Here is a 17,205-nt window from a genome sequence, read left to right as displayed (position 1 = left end):
GAGTTAGACGAGAGGGGAGCAGCCAAGACGCAAACTGACAACATGTGTCTGCATCCCAGGCCGCAGCTTAACCCTGTATGCCACAGCACTATCCCCGGTCCGCCAACTTCTACTATCTGTTAATACTGGGAGGATCAAGTTACATGTGTTCTTTATTTCTGTTCTAGCTCCCTTCCAATTTGTTCTAGTTTTTTTTTTTTTTAACTTTGGTTTATTCATTGGAACGATAGAGAAACAGAGAGAGAGAGAGAAGTTTGATCTAATTTATTCCCCACACTTCCACAGCAGGCATTGCTGGGCCAGGAATTGCAGTCAGGTGTCCTGTGCGCACGGCAGAGCCCCTGGTGCCGCAGACTGCTGCCTCCTGGGTGTGTTGGCAGGAAGCTGCAGTGGAAGTGGAGGCGGACCTTGCTGTCAGACTTGCCGATACAGGCTGCAGCCGTACCACGCAGCCCTCTCTCTGCCCACCGTCTGCCTCTGTGCTGTACCATGGCCTAATCAAATATTGAAAATATCAAAAATAAAATTTATACAAGGAACATGAGCTGCACATAAAATACCATCAGGTCCCCTATGAGAAGAGGTGTGAATTCAGGCTCATCTAGCACACAGTTACCTCCGTTTGTCAGTGGGCTCTTGAAAGTAGATGTCTGAATTGGCCTCACTGCTTGCCCGATCAGATTCCTTCGGAACGTCCCCAGCTCGCCCTTGGCTTCCGAGGTATCAGTGTTTCCGAGGTGTCTGAGGGTCACTGGGGTCACCGTGGCTTTCCCGCTCAGGCGTCCCGTCTGTACTTCCGACAGCAAGGCTGTTCCGTTTTCCACTTTTGTCTATTTTAGGATGCTTCTTTGTCTTTTTCGCCCAAGTTTAGAAATTTCCTTAAATTTCTCAGTCTAACCCCAAATATTTAGTTTTTTTTGTTTTTCCTGTTGTAAATGAGTTTTCTCATCTGTTATATCCTGTAATGAGTTATGTTTTGTAAGTGTGAAGCTTAGTTTTACATGTTAACTTGATGTCCTTCTGTCTTGATAAAGTCTTGTTGTTTCAGGGAGTTTTTATTATAGATTCTCTAAGATTTCCAAATAGCTCCAAGTCTAAAAATACATCCGTCTTCTTTTGAACTCTCCCCATGTGTAGTGATTTTCTCTGATTTAATTCCATTGGCTCTGGCATCCAGAAGGATCGGAAGTGCCCTGGACATGGTGGACATTTCCAGGGTTTCCCTGTTAGGACGCTGCTTCCACAGTCAAGGGCCATGTTGCCCACGGAGTTAAGCAGACATGCATCTGTGTTAACTGCTTAACAAATGATCCCAACATTCAGGTGCCAGAGTGTATGTTTAGAGCCTGGCCTAGCCAGGGGCTTTTGTTACTGGGTCTGTTCCCAGCTCCGGTCCAGCTGTGGGCCAGGCCTGAGGTCCAGGCCTGAGGCCACAAGCTGCTGCAGAAGTGCTGGTGGGGCTCCTTGGAGGCTTGGGGACATTTCAGAGGCTTGCTGGGGGCGGAGCTCCACTGTGCTGGGCAGGAGAAGGATGGAGCTGGCATGGTGACACCACACATTAGTCATCTGCCTGCCACACTTGCATCCTATAATGGCACCAGATTGTGTCCCGGCAGCTCCACTTCCGTTCCAGCTCCCTGCCTGTGGCCTGGGACAGCAGTCGAGGACGGCCCAAGGCCTTGGGACCCTGCACCCACGTGAGAGACCTGGACGAGGCTCCTGGCTTCAGCCATCATGATCATTTAGAAGTGAATCAGTGGATGGAAGATTTCTCTTTCTCTCTCTATATATATAAACCTTCCTTTCAAAATAAAAATAAATACATCTTTTCTGTTTGTGTTTTTAAGATTATTCCAAACTTGGAAATAGACCCAGGCTTACTGGGTATCTCTTCAAAAAAAATTTTTTTAAGATGTATTTTATTGGAAAGGCAGATTTACACAGAGGAGAGACAGAGACATGGTCTCAGCTGCCAGAACTGAGCTGATCTGGAGCCAAGAGCCGCTGCTAGGTCTCCCTGTGGGTGCAACAGACCGAAGATTTCGGCCATCCTCTCCATTCTCCCAGGCCATGAGCAGGCAGCTGGATGGGACTCAAACCAAGGCCCTCATATGGAGGGTTGCCCGGTTGAGCTATCACACTGGGGGAAAAAACCAACCAAACGAACGAAAAAAGAGAGCAGGAAGCAGGACGGAGTCTAGAAGAGGGGTGTCTTCCTGCCTTCCCCCTGCCGCTGGGGCTCGCCCTGACCCACCAGCTCAGGGTACCTTCCTGCATGCCCCCTGCCGCTGGGGCTCGCCCTGACCCACCAGCTCAGGGTACCTTCCTGCATGCCCCCTGCCGCTGGGGCTCGCCCTGACCCACCAGCTCAGGGTACCTTCCTGCCTGCCCCCTGCCGCTGGGGCTCGCCCTGACCCACCAGCTCAGGGTGTCTTTCTGCCTGCCCCCTGCCGCTAGGGCTCCCGCCAGCTCAGGGTGTCTTCCTGCCTGCCCCCTGCCGCTGGGGCTCCCGCCAGCTCAGGGTGTCTTCCTGCCTGCCCCCTGCCGCTGGGGCTCGCCCTGACCCACCAGCTCAGGGTACCTTCCTGCCTGTCCCCTGCCGCTGGGGCTCGCCCTGACCCGCCAGCTCAGGGTGTCTTCCTGCCTGTCCCCTGCCACCCTGGCTTGCCCTGACCACCCAGCTCGGGGAGGAAGCAGCAGAGACATGATACATTGTTAGGAATTCTAATTCACATGCTTTATTCAGGGAAATTTTAAAGTGAGGAAAACATTTTTTATGTTTAACTCACATATTCTTTCATATGTGGTTTGCCTGAAAAAAGTTTATTTGTCTTTATAAAATCAGTTTTTTACTGTAAACTCTTGGCAAAGGGGCAGGCCTGGCTCAATGAGTTACACTGCACCATGGGACACCTGCCCTCCATGGGCATGCCAACTCCAACCCAGTACCCTCAAGTACTTGGGTTTCTGTCACCCAAGTGGGAGACCTTGGTAGACTTCCTGGGCCTTGACCTTGCTCTGGCTTAGCTCCGGCTGCAGCAGGTGCTTGAGGAGTGAACCAGTGAATGAAAGTTCTGTGTATGTGTCTCTCCCTCTTTGTCAGTCTGCCATTCAAGTAGATAAACTTTTGAAAAGACACTGATTCACCTATAGTCGCAAGAAAGAATACAGAAACCTTCCACCAGCTTCTTGCGGTGGTAGTGCTGTGGGTTCTGTAATCCACGCTGACACTGATGCTGCCTGCTGGGCTCAGCGGGTCTCAGCAGACTCCGTGAATTCCTTTGTGGGGTGTGTGTGTGTGTGTGTGTGTGTGTGTGTGTGTGTGTCTGCACTTTCTCACTGTTACTGATTGTCACTGTGATTCCCACAAACATTGGCCTCTCTGTCCGAGTACTGGTGCAGAGCACCGCCTTCACATCTAAGATGACATGACCTGCTCCTGCTTGTGGCTGGGAAACATTCTAGAGAAACCCCTGTGCCTGTGCTGACCACGTCTAGGCGTTTGTCTTTGTTTCTCAGATGATGTGGTGTCAGGGCTGTGCCATTCCCCTGGAGGAGCCCCAGTGTGAGAGCTCTGCTCCCACCTGCTGTGTCTCCCAGAGGTTACAGCCCTTGCGGACCGAGGTTCCTGCAGAGCTGGGCAGCACGGTCGGACTGGTGCCAATGCTGGGTGCAAGCTGCACCCAGCATTGGGGCTGCTGTCACCCACCCCCTCCCCCAGCCCTTTTCACTTGAGTTGGCCCCTGCCCTGTCCATGCCCAACTCTGCCCGACCCTGCCTGACCATGTCCGGCCCTGCTCGGCCGTGTCCAACCTTGTCCCGACTCTGCCTGACCATGTCCCAGCCATGCCCGACCCTCTCCTGTCCAGCCCTGCCCAGCTACACGCTGACTATGCCCAACTCTGCCCTGCCTGGCCATTATCCAACCATGCCCAGACCTGCCCCACCCTGCTCAACCATGCCCAGCCCTCCTCTGGCCCTGACCATGCCCAGCCCAGCCCAGCCTTGCCCTGCCCTGCCTAGCCCTACCGACCATGCCCAGCCTTGCCTGACCATGCCCAATCCTACCTTGATTCTGCCTTTGCCCAGCCCTGTCCGACTATGCCCAGTCCTGTCTGACCATGCCCAACTCTGCCCAACCATGCCCAACCCTGCCCTGTCCAGTCATGCCCAACCCTGCCCAGCCCTGCCCAGTCCTGCCCTGCCAAGCCCTGCCCAACCATGCCTAGCACAGCCCTGTCCGACTATGCCCAGTCCGACCATGCCCGGCCCTGCCCAGCCCAGCCCTGCTCAGCCCTGCCCAGCCCTGCCCAGCCCAGCCCAGCCCAGCCCTGCTCGGCCCTGCCCGACCATGCCCAGCCCGGCCATGCCCAGCCCGGCCCAGCCCGGCCCTGCCCAGCCCTGCCCAGCCCTGCTCAGCCCTGCCCAGCCCTGCCCAGCCCTGCCCAGTCCAACCATGCCCAGTCCTGTCCAGCCCTGTCCAACCCTGCCCAGCCCAACCCTGCCCGACCATGCCCAGCCCTGTCCAGCCCTGTCCAGCCTTGCCCAGTCTGACCATGTCCGGCCCAGCCCATCCCTGCCCAGCCCATCCCTGCCCAACCATGCCCAGCCCTGTCCAGCCCTGTCCAGCCTTGCCCAGTCTGACCATGTCCGGCCCAGCCCATCCCTGCCCAGCCCATCCCTGCCCGACCATGCCCAGCCCTGCCCAGTCTGACCATGCCCGGCCCAACCCTGCCCGGCCCAGCCCGGCCTGGCCCTGCCCAGTCTGACCATGCCCGGCCCGGCCCTGCCCGGCCCAGCCCGGCCCGGCCCTGCAGCCTCAGGCTCCTTGCCAGTGTTGTCCTTGCAGGTGCTCATGTTCTCCCCAGAGTCGCATGACTTTGTGGAGTGGAGAACTTGGCGCCCAGCCCTCAGGCTTCTGCTTTGCTCAGAATTGTTAGTTTTAGCAGAAACTGTCCACATTATCTGTGAAGTTTGACATTTCCTCGGGGGGGGGGGTTGATTCCCCAGTGTCTGCATGTCATCCACGTGGGCCATTGTCACTGCTTTGGCTTGCTTTTCTTTCTTTCTTTCTTTCTTTCTTTCTTTCTTTCTTTCTTTCTTTCTTTCTTTCTTCCTTCCTTCCTTCCTTCCTTCCTTCCTTCCTTCCTTCCTTCCTTCCTTCCTTCCTTCCTTCCTTCCTTCCTTCCTTCCTTCCTTCCTTCTTTTTGTTAAGATTTATTTACTTATTTGAAGAGCAGTTACAGAAAGGTGGACCTTCCAGCCACCAATCCACTCCCCAGATGGCCCGGCAGCCGGAGCTGGGTGGCTCTGCAGCCGGGCCGGGAGTGCTTGCACGTCTCCCCCGTGGCTGTGGAGGATGGTTTTATCACACTGCAGTCGTCATGTTTCTCTAAGGATTCTCATTGTCTCTTCATGCCCTTCTCTTTTCTTTGGTCAAAGGTCTGTCTCCATCTGTTAGAAGAATAGTGTTGTGCTGTGGAATTTTAAAATGTCTTCCGTGTTGTGGAAGTGAGTCTCCTGCTGTGTGACGCCGCCTCCAGGCTTTGCTTCCAGGGCCTCCTGGGCTCTCCGTCCTCAGGTTTCCTGGTGGGCAGTTTTTGTCTTGAAGTATCATGTTTCTTTCGTCAGGTATAAGCTTTTTTCTTTTTTTTTTTTTTATTGTGATACAATCATTTTTTTTTTATTAATTTCTCACACTGGCGCCCGCAGGGTCCTGTGTTTTTATTCCTTCTCTTCTGTGAAAGTCTGACAGTTTTTGGTTGTGCATTTATTACCTGTAATTTAAATTATTTCCTTGTGGGACTGGAATGTGTAGTACCCAGTTTGCCGTGGTGGGCTCCCTTTTCGAGTGGCGGCTGTCCGGAAGCTCGCTGTCATGGTGTCTGAGCAGCCAGCTCCGGTTATCCTGGGAGAGCTGGCTGCGTGCGTGCTCTGGGGCCCTGCCGCCCCCCACGGGGTTCCATGTGAATCACAGTATGAACGGGGTCAGGACTCTGCTTCTGTCTGTCCACCAATGACTTGCAGACCCCTGGTGATTCCAGTGTGTGAGGAGGACTTGAAAGGTTCATTGAAAGTTAATATAGTTGGCAGGTATTGTGGCACAGTGGACTAAGCCACTGTTTGGGAATCCTACCTCCCTTCTCTCTTCACCGTTGCTTCTGATCCGGCTTCCTGCTCGTGTGACTAGGAAGGGCAGTGGAACATGACCCAGCTACTTGGGACCCTCCCAGCCAGGTGAGAGACCTGATGCAGTTCCTGGCTCCTGCTTCGGCCCAGCCCAGTCCTGCCCTGGCTGTCGTAGGCACTTGGGCCATGAGCCACTGGGTAGAAGAATCTGTGTCTGTCTCTGTCTCTCTGTGTATGTGTTGCTCTGCCTTTCAAATAAGTAGATACATCTTTTAAAAATGTGAATACCAATTTCCCATGAATTTTTAAAGACTAATTTTATTTGAAAGGCAGAGGGGAAAAAGGAAGCAGATAGCTCCAGGCAGATGTATCCCAAATTGATTCACTGCCCGGATACCCGCACCTCGTGCCAGCCAGGCCAAGGCAGGAGGCCAGAGCTCCATCCGGGTCTCCCATGTGGGTGCCACAACCCAAGCTTGTTTTGCACAGTCACCTGCTACATCCCGGGGTGAGCACTAGCAGCAAGTTAGAACCTTGAGTGGAGCCACATCTCAAAGCTGTACTCTGCTGCCAGAGACTGCTGTCCTATTTGTCGTGACCACTGTGCCAGGAGCCTACCGTTTTGTGAACTTTTGAAGACCCTTTGTATAGCCAGGGTTCGCATTACTGTATGTAGTGTCTTCATTATAATGTGGATAATTTTAATGTGTACAATTTACAATTTACTTTTAAGTTTTCAATTGTGGGACCTGCTGTGATGGCTCAGTGGCTAAATCCTCACCTTACATGCACAGGAATCTCATATGGGCACCAGTTCGTGTCCCAGCGGCTCCGCTTCCCATCCAGCTCCCTGTTTGTGGCCTGGGGAAGCAGTCTAGGACAGCCCAAAGCCGTGGAACCCTGCACTGATTTGAGAGACTGCAAGAAGCTCCTGGCTCCTGACTTCAGATCAGCTCAGCTCCAGCCACTGCAGCTATTTGGGGAGTAAACCAACAGATGGGAGATCTGTCTCCTGTCTCCGTGAATCTGAGCAGCCTTTTCAGTATAAAGGTTTCAATTATAGTAGTCAACCTTCAGAGAATATTTCAATTTGAACAATCCGAGAATGGAATTGAGAATCAAGTATTTTGCTGAAAAACTTTTTAAATGGATTTTGTTTTGGCATCTAGGCACATTGGCTTTTGTATAATAAGCATAAATATATTTAATTTTTATGGCTATGTATATACATTTGTTTACAGCTTTTTGGCACAAAGAATTTCCGGTGTTGCCTGATAGAGCGATTAGGTATTTTTTTTCGTAAAGACAGTGTTTAAAGCATGTTAATTTTAAAATGTACCCTCATTCCTTACACAGAAAGCAGTGAAATGCCTCGTGGAGTGGCACGGTTTGCTACACTGTGTGTGACCCAGCAGGTGATACCTTCTGTAATATAGGTTTATTCCATAAGTGAATTATCACCACGCAATTCATAATTTCCTGTCTTAACTCTGTGCTTACTGACATTTTTTTAAAAATTATTTTTACTGGAAAGGTAGAGTTAAACAGAGAAGGAAAGACACACAGAGAGAGAGAGATCTTTTATCTGCTAGTTCATTCCACAAATGGTCACAGTGGCCAGGGCTGGGCCTGTGTCCAAAATTGGGAGTCAGGAGCTTCTTGTGGGTCTTCCTTGTGGGTGCAGGGGTCTGAGCCTTGGGCCGTCCTCTGCTGCTTTCTCAGGCACATTGGCAGGGACCTGGATTGGAAGTGGAGCACCTAGGACTCAAATCAGTGCCAGTGCCATAGATGGAGGCTTAACTGGCTATGCCACCACACTGGCCCCACTCATTGACGTTTAAATGTTCAGCATTAGACTACAAAATGTAGACAATTATGATTTAAATCACTTAGTGAGGATTAGTTTTGAAATGCAATGAATAGAATGATAGCTTTGAAAGTAAAACTGGCTAAAACATGATTTTTTAGTCTCAAAGTGAAATATCTAAATTAACCCCTTAAATTATGACCTGATTTTCTGTTTCACATACACCTAACTTTGCCTCAGAAGTTGCTTGTGGTTACATAGTGTGTCCACTAGAGGGTGGTCAAGGCACACCAGGGGGAAAGTGTGACCAGCTGAAACTGGCCTGGGCTTGTCATCCCAGCTCAGCAGTTTTTTATTTTAGAAGAATTTGATTTCTTCTTCACTAAATCTTTTTCCCTATGGAATAAGTTCTGTCTTGACAGTTGAGTATTTCTACAGATACTGTAAATGCTGAGTTCTCAGCATGCCAGCTAGAAATGCCATTGAGTGTTTGAGAAACTCAAAGTTGCAGGTGTTGTTCATTTTTCTTTACATAATAGGCTTTTTTTGTGAAAGGCTGAATTGCTAGTTCAACGTGACCCAAAGAAACTGGTAGTTTGTTTTAAGGGGCTTTAAAAAACACCCAGAAGTTACCTAGTTATGCATGCTCAATAGGAGTTAAATCAACAAATGGATTTAATAGTTGCAATTCTAGCATTAAAATATTATTCTGAAAGTAGCGATTAGCTGTGATAATCCTGTGTTTTGCATGGCTGCCACAGGGTGGGCATCAGAGTGACTTTAATATTTGCTGAATTTCCAAGTGAATGTTTTATAAGCTGGTGACATGGCCGAAGTCCTGGTGACGGCTTCTGTTCTTTTTGCCTTCCAGGTACCTTCACTCCAACAGCCTGGCTGTGATTCCGGAAGGTGAGTACCCTGCCCCTTGGGTCCCGCCTCAGCCTGCACAGATTGGTGGGTGATTTTGATTACAAAGCTCCTGCAGTTCGTCACCTCAAAGCTTTCTGCTCCCTCTCCCTAAATCCACTCCACAATTATGATTAAGGCCATTGTAGTGGTTAGGTAAAGTGATTATTGGTAATTTTAAAAGATCCTGATTATTAAATATTGAGTTACTTATTCAAAAATCCTTTATTTAAAAAGTCACACACTTTACCTTGAATTAGGAGTGTTTATCATTCCCATAAAATGTAGCTTGGTCTGTGTCTTTACATGTGAGCAACTGAGATGTCTGTATTATGTGTTAAAATTGAAACCCTTGCAGTAGAAATTTTAACACGTGGGTCAGATTGATTTTGGCCTTCCCACCTCTTTTCTCCTTGAAGCCATTGGGTCCCTTGCAAAACTCCAGTGCCTGGATCTTAGTGACAATGCCTTGAAAGTTGTTTGCCCGGAAATTGGTCGTCTGAGATCACTACGTCATCTGCGGTTAGCTAACAACCAGTTGCAGCTCCTCCCGCCAGGTAAGCGGAGTGCGTGTCACAACACACAGTTTGTTCCAGGTGCTCCATTTTCCGTCTTCCTGGCCGTAAGTGTGGCTGTAAACGTGTGCGTTTGAAGGCCCTCTTTCCCTGCTGCAGACAGAGGGCGCGTTGATGCGTGACGGAGTCGTGGAGTTAGGACCTGGTGCGGGGTCGTCAGGTGTCTGGGAGCCCCTGGCCCGGCCACTGCTGGTGCAGACAGCTGCTTCAGCTCAGAGCTCCACACGTGAGAACTTAGTCACCTGTGTGCGACACAATCCTGTTTACCATCCCAGGGCAAGATGCACATAGCGATCGCCCTCACTCTCTAGCGAGATCATTCATAGTGTACCTTAACTTGGGTCTAGTAAGGATTCCTACCCCATTTGTAGGCACGATTTAAATTTGGGTCCTAGAACAGTCAGTCATGCGTGCTGAACCTGTGGTTGGATTTGAGAAGCCTACAGAAGGAACAGAGACCGTCCTCTGGGACCTTCTCAGGAGGGACACCCGGGATCATCCTGTGTGGATCTGCATGTTTGCAGATTCCTCTGCCTTAGATCATTTCTCATGTTAAAAAGATGAAGCATGGTTAGACATTTGAGAAATGATGCTTTCATTCTTATGTGCAAGTGACTGTACTTCAAGGGTGAGAAGAGAGAGGCTGAGATGTGGCTGGCTGGGATCGTTTACATAATGACTGTTCCTGGCGCTGCCAGCTTGCCCTCCTCATGTCCAAGTGCAGTGTGTGACTAAACAAACTTAGCAATTACTGCCCCTCTTCAGACTTCCGGTTCTGTGAGATTGTTAGAAACTGTGCATGCTGTCTCTGGGAATGAAAAGTCTTTGACATTTGTGACTTAAAAAAACACCTTCTGCAAAGCTTCTCGAGTAAAGAAATTTCTAAACAGAAATATAGTAACTGATTAATTAGACTTTAAGTATCAGCCTAAATGTTTGGGTTAAACAGTGTTTATAAAAAGAGTTATCAGTACCGAGCAAAAGACAATAGTACTGAGCCTTCATCTAGCGTTTATACATTTAGATTCCCAGGTAATTATGTTCTCTTTTGAAGACAGTCTAGGAAAAGGTATCAGTAAATATAATGTTTTTAGAATTGTATGAAATTTCACATATGAAAATCACTGATGATATAGAGTCATGCTGCTGTGTGTGAGCATTTTTTCCCTGTGCGTAGAGTGTGGAAGAATACAGTGTGTTCAGTGTGCTGTGTTGTTTTGTCTTCCTGTAGTTCTGTGGTGGTGGGTGCTCACTTCCTTCCGGGATGTCGTCAGAGGGTAGGGATGTGCCTCTGCCATCCCCGGCCGTGCCTCATGGCCAGCAGGGGTGAGGGCTGCCTGACCGCTCTCCTGCCAGCCCTAATGTGCCTCTCACCTCTCTGTGAGATTAAGGCGCGTCTCCAGTTTTAGTTTTCTAACTCCGGTTCTCATTCCTGTGTTTGGTTTTGCTTGTTTTGAATAAGATTATCTTGAAGTAATAACTGTAAACTCCTAACTTGAATAAGAACCTTGGATTGAGCTTTAAGTAGGGGTTTGTCTTTCTGGGTCAGCATGAGTAGCGGTGGACTGGGTCTTACATGTCTCATTTTGGGGCAATTTCAGATGTTACAATTCAAATCTCTGAATATAATTTCATCCACATTACTTAACATTGAAAAACTTTGGGAGAGTCTTTGAACCTTCAGTTTCAGACTGAAGGTGTTGCAACAGACTACAGAACTCCTGTGGCTCCCTGACGCTGCCCGCGTAGGAGATGTTAGTGAGCACACGCGTGCCACTGTTGGGGGTATCTCTGTCGCTGTTGCAGGTCTTCCGGTCAATGTCGGGGCGTCTCTGTCACTGTTGGGGGCGTCCATCTCACTGGAGGAGAGCCGACTCCCAGCACAGCACGTTGTGCCTGGCTCACGTCTTCCACGCTGTTCGCTGGAGGATCTGTCTGTCCTGCGTTGATTACAGCTTGCGTCCATTTCCCTACCATGTGTAACTGCCTCCTCGTTTGCTTGGTCCAGGTGTATGTGGCTTCCCCAAACAGGCCCTTTTCCTGGGGACTGTGGAGGAGGCCGTGGTAGGAGGAGGAGGAAGTGCAGGAAAGGAAAAGGGGGCAAAAAAGGCAGAGAAAATGAGCTGCTTCTTCTGGGGGTGGTATTGCACAGCGTGTGGTGTGTCCTGGGAAGGGCGACGAAGATTCCCTGAAGCTGCTTTAAAATTCTGACACTAGTTTTGTTCTGAATACACGCCAGCAGATGCTTCACTGCTGTGACTTGCGCGCAAGGAGCACCATGTTCTACGCTTGTGTCTGAGGCCTAGGGCAGCTTGCGTGAGACGTGGGTATGTGTGGGGATGTCCCCATGGGCTGCCAAACTGTAGGAAGCCCAGGGTTGGATCATCTGTTGGTCCTGGTTTGTGATACAGTTGGAATGCTTCCTGTTAAGTGTCCTCTCCCCCCTTAAATGCAGACTGGGAAGGTGTGAGAGCATTCGTGTGTGGTTGGGAAAGGACGCACGGGTGTGGAGACTGCACACTCCTGTGATTTCTGTGACCCAGGATTCGTCTGACCTACTGTTGAACCCCATAGGAAAGGGTCTGGCTTGTTTGACCCAAAATAGCAGTATTGAGAAACATCTGTGCTGTTGTAACTATCAGTTGTTCAGTCTTCTTAATTACAGAGTAGTATTCCATCATATGACTTTATATAATTTGCCTGTTTTTTTCTTGATGGAATAATGGGTTTCTTGTAGCTTTGGGTTGTTATGAATAAAGCTAATATAAACATTCTTATAGGAGGATATTTTGTGGACAGGTGTTGCTTCCTTAGAAGTGTTTGGCTCTGTAGGAACTTGCCCGATGGGGTTCCCAGTGGTGCTGCCTCGGACTTTTCGGCCAGCAGCATTCGGGAGGTCCCTAATCTTGATGCCGACATTTGGTGTCTGCTTTCCGAGCAGCGCGCTGGGTGTGAAGTGGTATATCGGGTGGTTTTGTTTTGTTTGGCATTTCCCTCTTGGGTAATGATGTTGTGCACCTTCTTGTCTTGCGTGGGCTGTCCTATATCTTCCCTTGGACGCCTGGGAATCCCCTCTTGTTTCACAGGCCAGCCACTGGGTTTCTGTGTTTCTGAGGCAATCTCTGCGTGTCTGTTCTGTTCCCTGCTCTCTGTGTCCTGAGAGCTCTGACCTCCCTGCAGCCGGAGCCGGGGCCGCGTAGGTGACCACAATGGCCCTGTGTACCGATGGCCTGTCCCACTCTGCTCGGCGCCTCTGGCTCCCTAGGCTGCTGCAGACATGGTCTCAGCTGTCTTGTCTTCATTTTGAAAGAGTTTATTGAAGCGGTGTAAGAAGGAGAGAGAAATAGGATTTGTATCCATATTCACACGTGGGGGCCAGGACTCAGGAATCAGGCAGGAGCACACCCAGCTTGCCCTCCTGTTTCCTGGAGACTGAGGGGAAGTGTGTGTGTATGTGTCTGTATGTCTATGTGTGTGCCTGTGTCTGTGTGTCTGTCTGTGTGTGTCTCCCTGGGAGTTGGTGCAGCCTCTCCCTGTGCCTGTGGTTCCTGTGCATGTGTGTGTGTGTGTCTGTGTTCCCCTGTGCCTGTGGCTCCTGTGTGTGTGTGTGTCTCCCTGTGCCTGTGGCTCCTGTGTGTGTGTGTCTGTGTGTGTGTGTCTGTGTTCCCCTGTGCCCGTGGCTCCTGTGTGTGTCTGTGTCTCCCTGTGCCCCTGGCTCCTGTGTATGTATGTCTGTGTGTATGTGTGTGTGTCTGTGTCTCTCTGTGTCTCCCTGTGCCCGTGGCTCCTGTGTATGTCTGTGTCTGGGTGTGTGTGTGTCTGTGTGTCTGTGTCTCCCTCTGCCCGTGGCTCCTGTGTATGTATGTCTGTGTGTGTCTGTGTGTGTGTGTGTGTCTGTGTCTGTGTCTCCCTGTGTCTCCCTGTGCCCACGGCTCCTGTGTGTGTGTGTGTGTCTGTGTGTCTGTGTGTCTGTGTCTCCCTGTGTCTCCCTCTGCCCACGGCTCCTGTGTATGTCTGTGTGTGTGTGTGTGTCTCTGTGTCTCCCTGTGTCTCCCTGTGCCCGTGGCTCCTGTGTATGTATGTCTGTCTGTGTGTGTGTGTGTGTCTGTGTCTCCCTGTGTCTCCCTCTGCCCGTGGCTCCTGTGTGTGTCTGTGTCTGTGTCTGTGTGTGTGTGTGTCTGTGTCTCCCTGTGTCTCCCTCTGCCCGTGGCTCCTGTGTGTGTGTGTGTGTGTGTGTGTGTCTGTGTCTCCCTGTGTCTCCCTCTGCCCGTGGCTCCTGTGTATGTATGTCTGTGTGTGTGTGTGTGTGTGTCTGTGTCTCCCTGTGTCTCCCTCTGCCCGTGGCTCCTGTGTGTGTCTGTGTGTGTGTGTGTGTCTGTGTCTGTGTCTCCCTGTGTCTCCCTCTGCCCGTGGCTCCTGTGTGTGTGTGTGTGTGTGTGTGTGTGTGTGTGTCTGTGTCTCCCTGTGTCTCCCTGTGCCCACGGCTCCTGTGTGTGTGTGTGTGTGTGTGTGTGTGTGTCTGTGTCTGTGTCTCCCTGTGTCTCCCTCTGCCCACGGCTCCGGGGTCCTGCTCTGCTCTGTGCAGACATGTCAGCCTCAGACTGCTTCCTCTAGCCCTTGTCCCCAGTGGGTTCCTGACCTCCACATGCACACCAGGAAGACAGCAGTGAGGATTGTGTCCCCTTCTTCTCCTTCTTCGGAGTTGATTGAGGTTTCCTCAGTCTGGGTAGAGTTTTAAAAACTGTGATTATGTAGATTGTCTCGCTCGTTTTAGTTGTTTGGGTGCAGGAGATGATCTCTTGCGACTTTCTATTTTTACGCTGGAATGAAGTCCTGTCACCCAGCTGGCCACGACCATTTGCGCCAAGTGTCTGTGCTTCCAGTTTGAGTTGTCTCTTGGTGACCTTAGTGTTTTAGTATTTTGTTCTCTGTTGAATTGTCTTGAGTTCTCTTAGCAAATTTTCCAAGATCATATTAATTACAGGAACCTCACAGTGGTATGCTTCCGCTTGGTTGCCTGCCTTTGTGCTATTGATTCGTGTATTCTATTTCTATTCTATTTCTGTGTGTTATAATCCCCAACAATGTGCTCTGATTTTTTGGTAACAGTTTATTGAAGAAAATGAAGAGTGAAGTAAGTGGAATCTTCCTGCTTACCACACCTCACCATTTCCTTGCCCTTCCTGGCTTCCTGTTCGTGCTTCCTGTCTGTTCGTTCCGCTCAAGCCCACAGGACTTTCCTTAGTATTTCTTATAGTGCAGCTCTGCTGGCAGAGAACTGAGTTTTCCTTATGTAACCATGTCTTCAAATCAGCCTGAAAAAAATTTGTATTTGTTTGTTTATTAGAGAGAACCTGATAGAGCTCACCAGGTGGCCCACAGAAGCCCGGCTGTGCTGGGCCCGGGCTGTGCAGGCTGCAGCTGGGAGCCAGTGACCTCAGGCCTCCAGTGTGGGTGGACCCAGCTCAGCTACTGGAACCATCAGCACCACCTCTCAGAGACTGCACTGGCAGGAGTCAGGAGCCATAGAGGAGTACAAAGCCCAGGATCCCCGTGTGGGACGCCAGCATGGAACGGGCATCGTTGCTGCTAGACGAAATGCCTGTCTCACATTCGTTTTAGAAGACGGTCAGGTTGGTGGGGTGACTTTCCATTGCCCCCTGACCCACATTGTTTCTGGCGGAAGTCATCTGTCTGTTGCCTTAGTCCTCTGGGACTGCGGGAGACTTTTTCTTGATCTGTGGTGTTAGCAGTTTGTGATGTGCCTTAGTATAGGATTTTTCTTTAGTATTTCTTCTTCTTAAAGTTTTCTCGGTTCCCAGTTGGGAAGTTTTCTATCATTACTTCTTCCATTGCTTTCTGCCCACTGTTCTTGCCTTTTGGAGCTCTGTTTGCCCATTATATTATTGGCTATTGTTCTGTAAGTTCCCAAACCTTTCTTAATTATTACGGCTATTATTGTTTTTAACTTCTGAACCAAAAGCTAGATATTTGTTGATTTATTTACCACTCCATTACTTCTTTTGCTATTTATTTTGCGTCTCCGTCTTAGTCTAGTCAGGCTCCTATAAATACACCAAACACTAGATGGTTTCCAAACTCTCTGGAGTCTGGGGGAGAGGGACCTGGGCGTCCTAACAGATGTAGGGTCTGTGGGGACCCTTTCTCCTGCTCACAGGTGGCACCCTGTGCTGCGTTCTCTTGTGGTAGAAGGAGTAAGGGACCCGACAAGGGCTTCTTGGGCTTTTGTGGTGAGCCAGTCCCTGCCAGAAGCCCCATTGCTGCAGCCATGGCCTTACAGGCTCAGTTTCAATGTAAGAATCCTAGAGAGGCCCAAAGAAGATCCAGTAGCAGCACTCTTCCCAGCCTCGCACAGCCTGATCCTCCATGGTGCCCTGTCCTGCGTGGTCTGGGCCTTCCTTGCTCTAGCCTCCCAGCTGTGCCTCTTCAGTTCTTCTCGGCTGAAAAACTGTTGGCTCTGCCTCCCCTGGCAGGGGCCCAGAATGTGCCGCTTGGACCAGCATGGGCACACCCCTTGAGTCTCCATTTTCTCGAGGATCATGGCTCTGTGTTGCCTGTGCATTCTTCCTGTGCGTGTGCTGAGTTTTACTCTACCAGTTGCTTCTGGAACTGGGCATCCTCCTAGACACTCTCTGGGTTTTAATCGTCTTGTTGACTGCATTCTTTTACATAAATATGTGTGTTTTCCCTTAAAAACATCTCTGTTTTGCCTTTTCCTGGTTTCAAAGCTGTAACAGTATTTATTGTAGAATACATTTCCAAAATCTCTCATGTGATTTGCTCATTTATGAAGAGAAGTACTGCATACCTACAAGCAGAGAACTGCTCGGAAGAGGTTTCTGTGAGTGCAGGAATACTTGCCAAACACTTTGATAAAGGCCGCAGAAGTCAATGGCTATTGCAGGGGACGGAAAACCCAGCTAACGCTTGGTGGTTAAGTGAAACCTAATACTTTAGTGATTGGCTGAAAATCCTCTATAAATCTCATGAGAGGGTTCCGGGAACAAACAAGTAACAAAAAAGTAACCTGAACTAAGAAAAAAAAAAAAAGCTACTTACATCTGGCATATGAATCAGTCTTTTTTAAAAAAAATGTTATTATCCTTGAGAAGTTGTTTTGCATCCCCAAATGGAAGGATTTTTAGTGTCAAATTAAAGCCATGAACATGCTGTGCTGTAGTAACTGAAAGTATGTACTAACCCACAGCCATGTGCTATGTACACCCAGCATGGAGTGTTGTTAAAACACAGAGCTGTGTGCTGTGTACACCCAGCATGGAGTGTTGTTAAACACAGAGCTGTGTGCTGTGTACACCCAGCATGGAGTGTTGTTAAAACACAGAGCTGTGTGCTGTGTACACCCAGCATGGAGTGTTGTTAAAACACAGAGCTGTGTGCTGTGTACACTCAGCATGGAGTGTTGTTAAACACAGAGCTGTGTGCTGTGTACACCCAGCATGGAGTGTTGTTAAACACAGAGCTGTGTGCTGTGTACACCCAGCATGGAGTGTTGCTGAGACACAGAGCTGTGTGCTGTGTACACCCAGCATGGAGTGTTGTTAAACACAGAGCTGTGTGCTGTGTACACTCAGCATGGAGTTTTGTTAAACACAGAGCTGTGTGCTGTGTACACCCAGCATGGAGTGTTGTTAAAACACAGGAATGGCATAGCACTTAGAATTTTTTCTTATAATTCATTTTTTTCTAAAGTTTGGCTTTTTGCTTTAATGTAATGAAATTTAGTATCTCTTTGATTTTCCTGTTGCT

General features: G+C 49.6%; 1 protein-coding gene across 3 annotated transcripts in view; it reads left to right on the top strand.

The window, feature by feature from the left end:
* Positions 1–17,205, top strand: part of LRRC28 (leucine rich repeat containing 28) — a 120,245-nt gene that overhangs the window by 19,596 nt on the left and 83,444 nt on the right. For 2 of the 3 annotated variants that reach the window (XM_036495549.2, XM_004593162.2), the window contains exons 4-5: positions 8,808–8,845; positions 9,262–9,399. In XM_036495549.2, coding sequence (XP_036351442.2) covers positions 8,808–8,845; positions 9,262–9,399 — 176 coding nt within the window. The remainder of the gene's footprint in view (positions 1–8,807; positions 8,846–9,261; positions 9,400–17,205) is intronic. The other variant, XM_058666586.1, reaches the window with a different exon arrangement.

This window comes from Ochotona princeps, chromosome 6, assembly GCF_030435755.1.
Source record: "Ochotona princeps isolate mOchPri1 chromosome 6, mOchPri1.hap1, whole genome shotgun sequence".
NCBI classification, from domain to species: domain Eukaryota; kingdom Metazoa; phylum Chordata; class Mammalia; order Lagomorpha; family Ochotonidae; genus Ochotona; species Ochotona princeps.
This window is presented reverse-complemented; position numbering and strand designations above follow the sequence as displayed.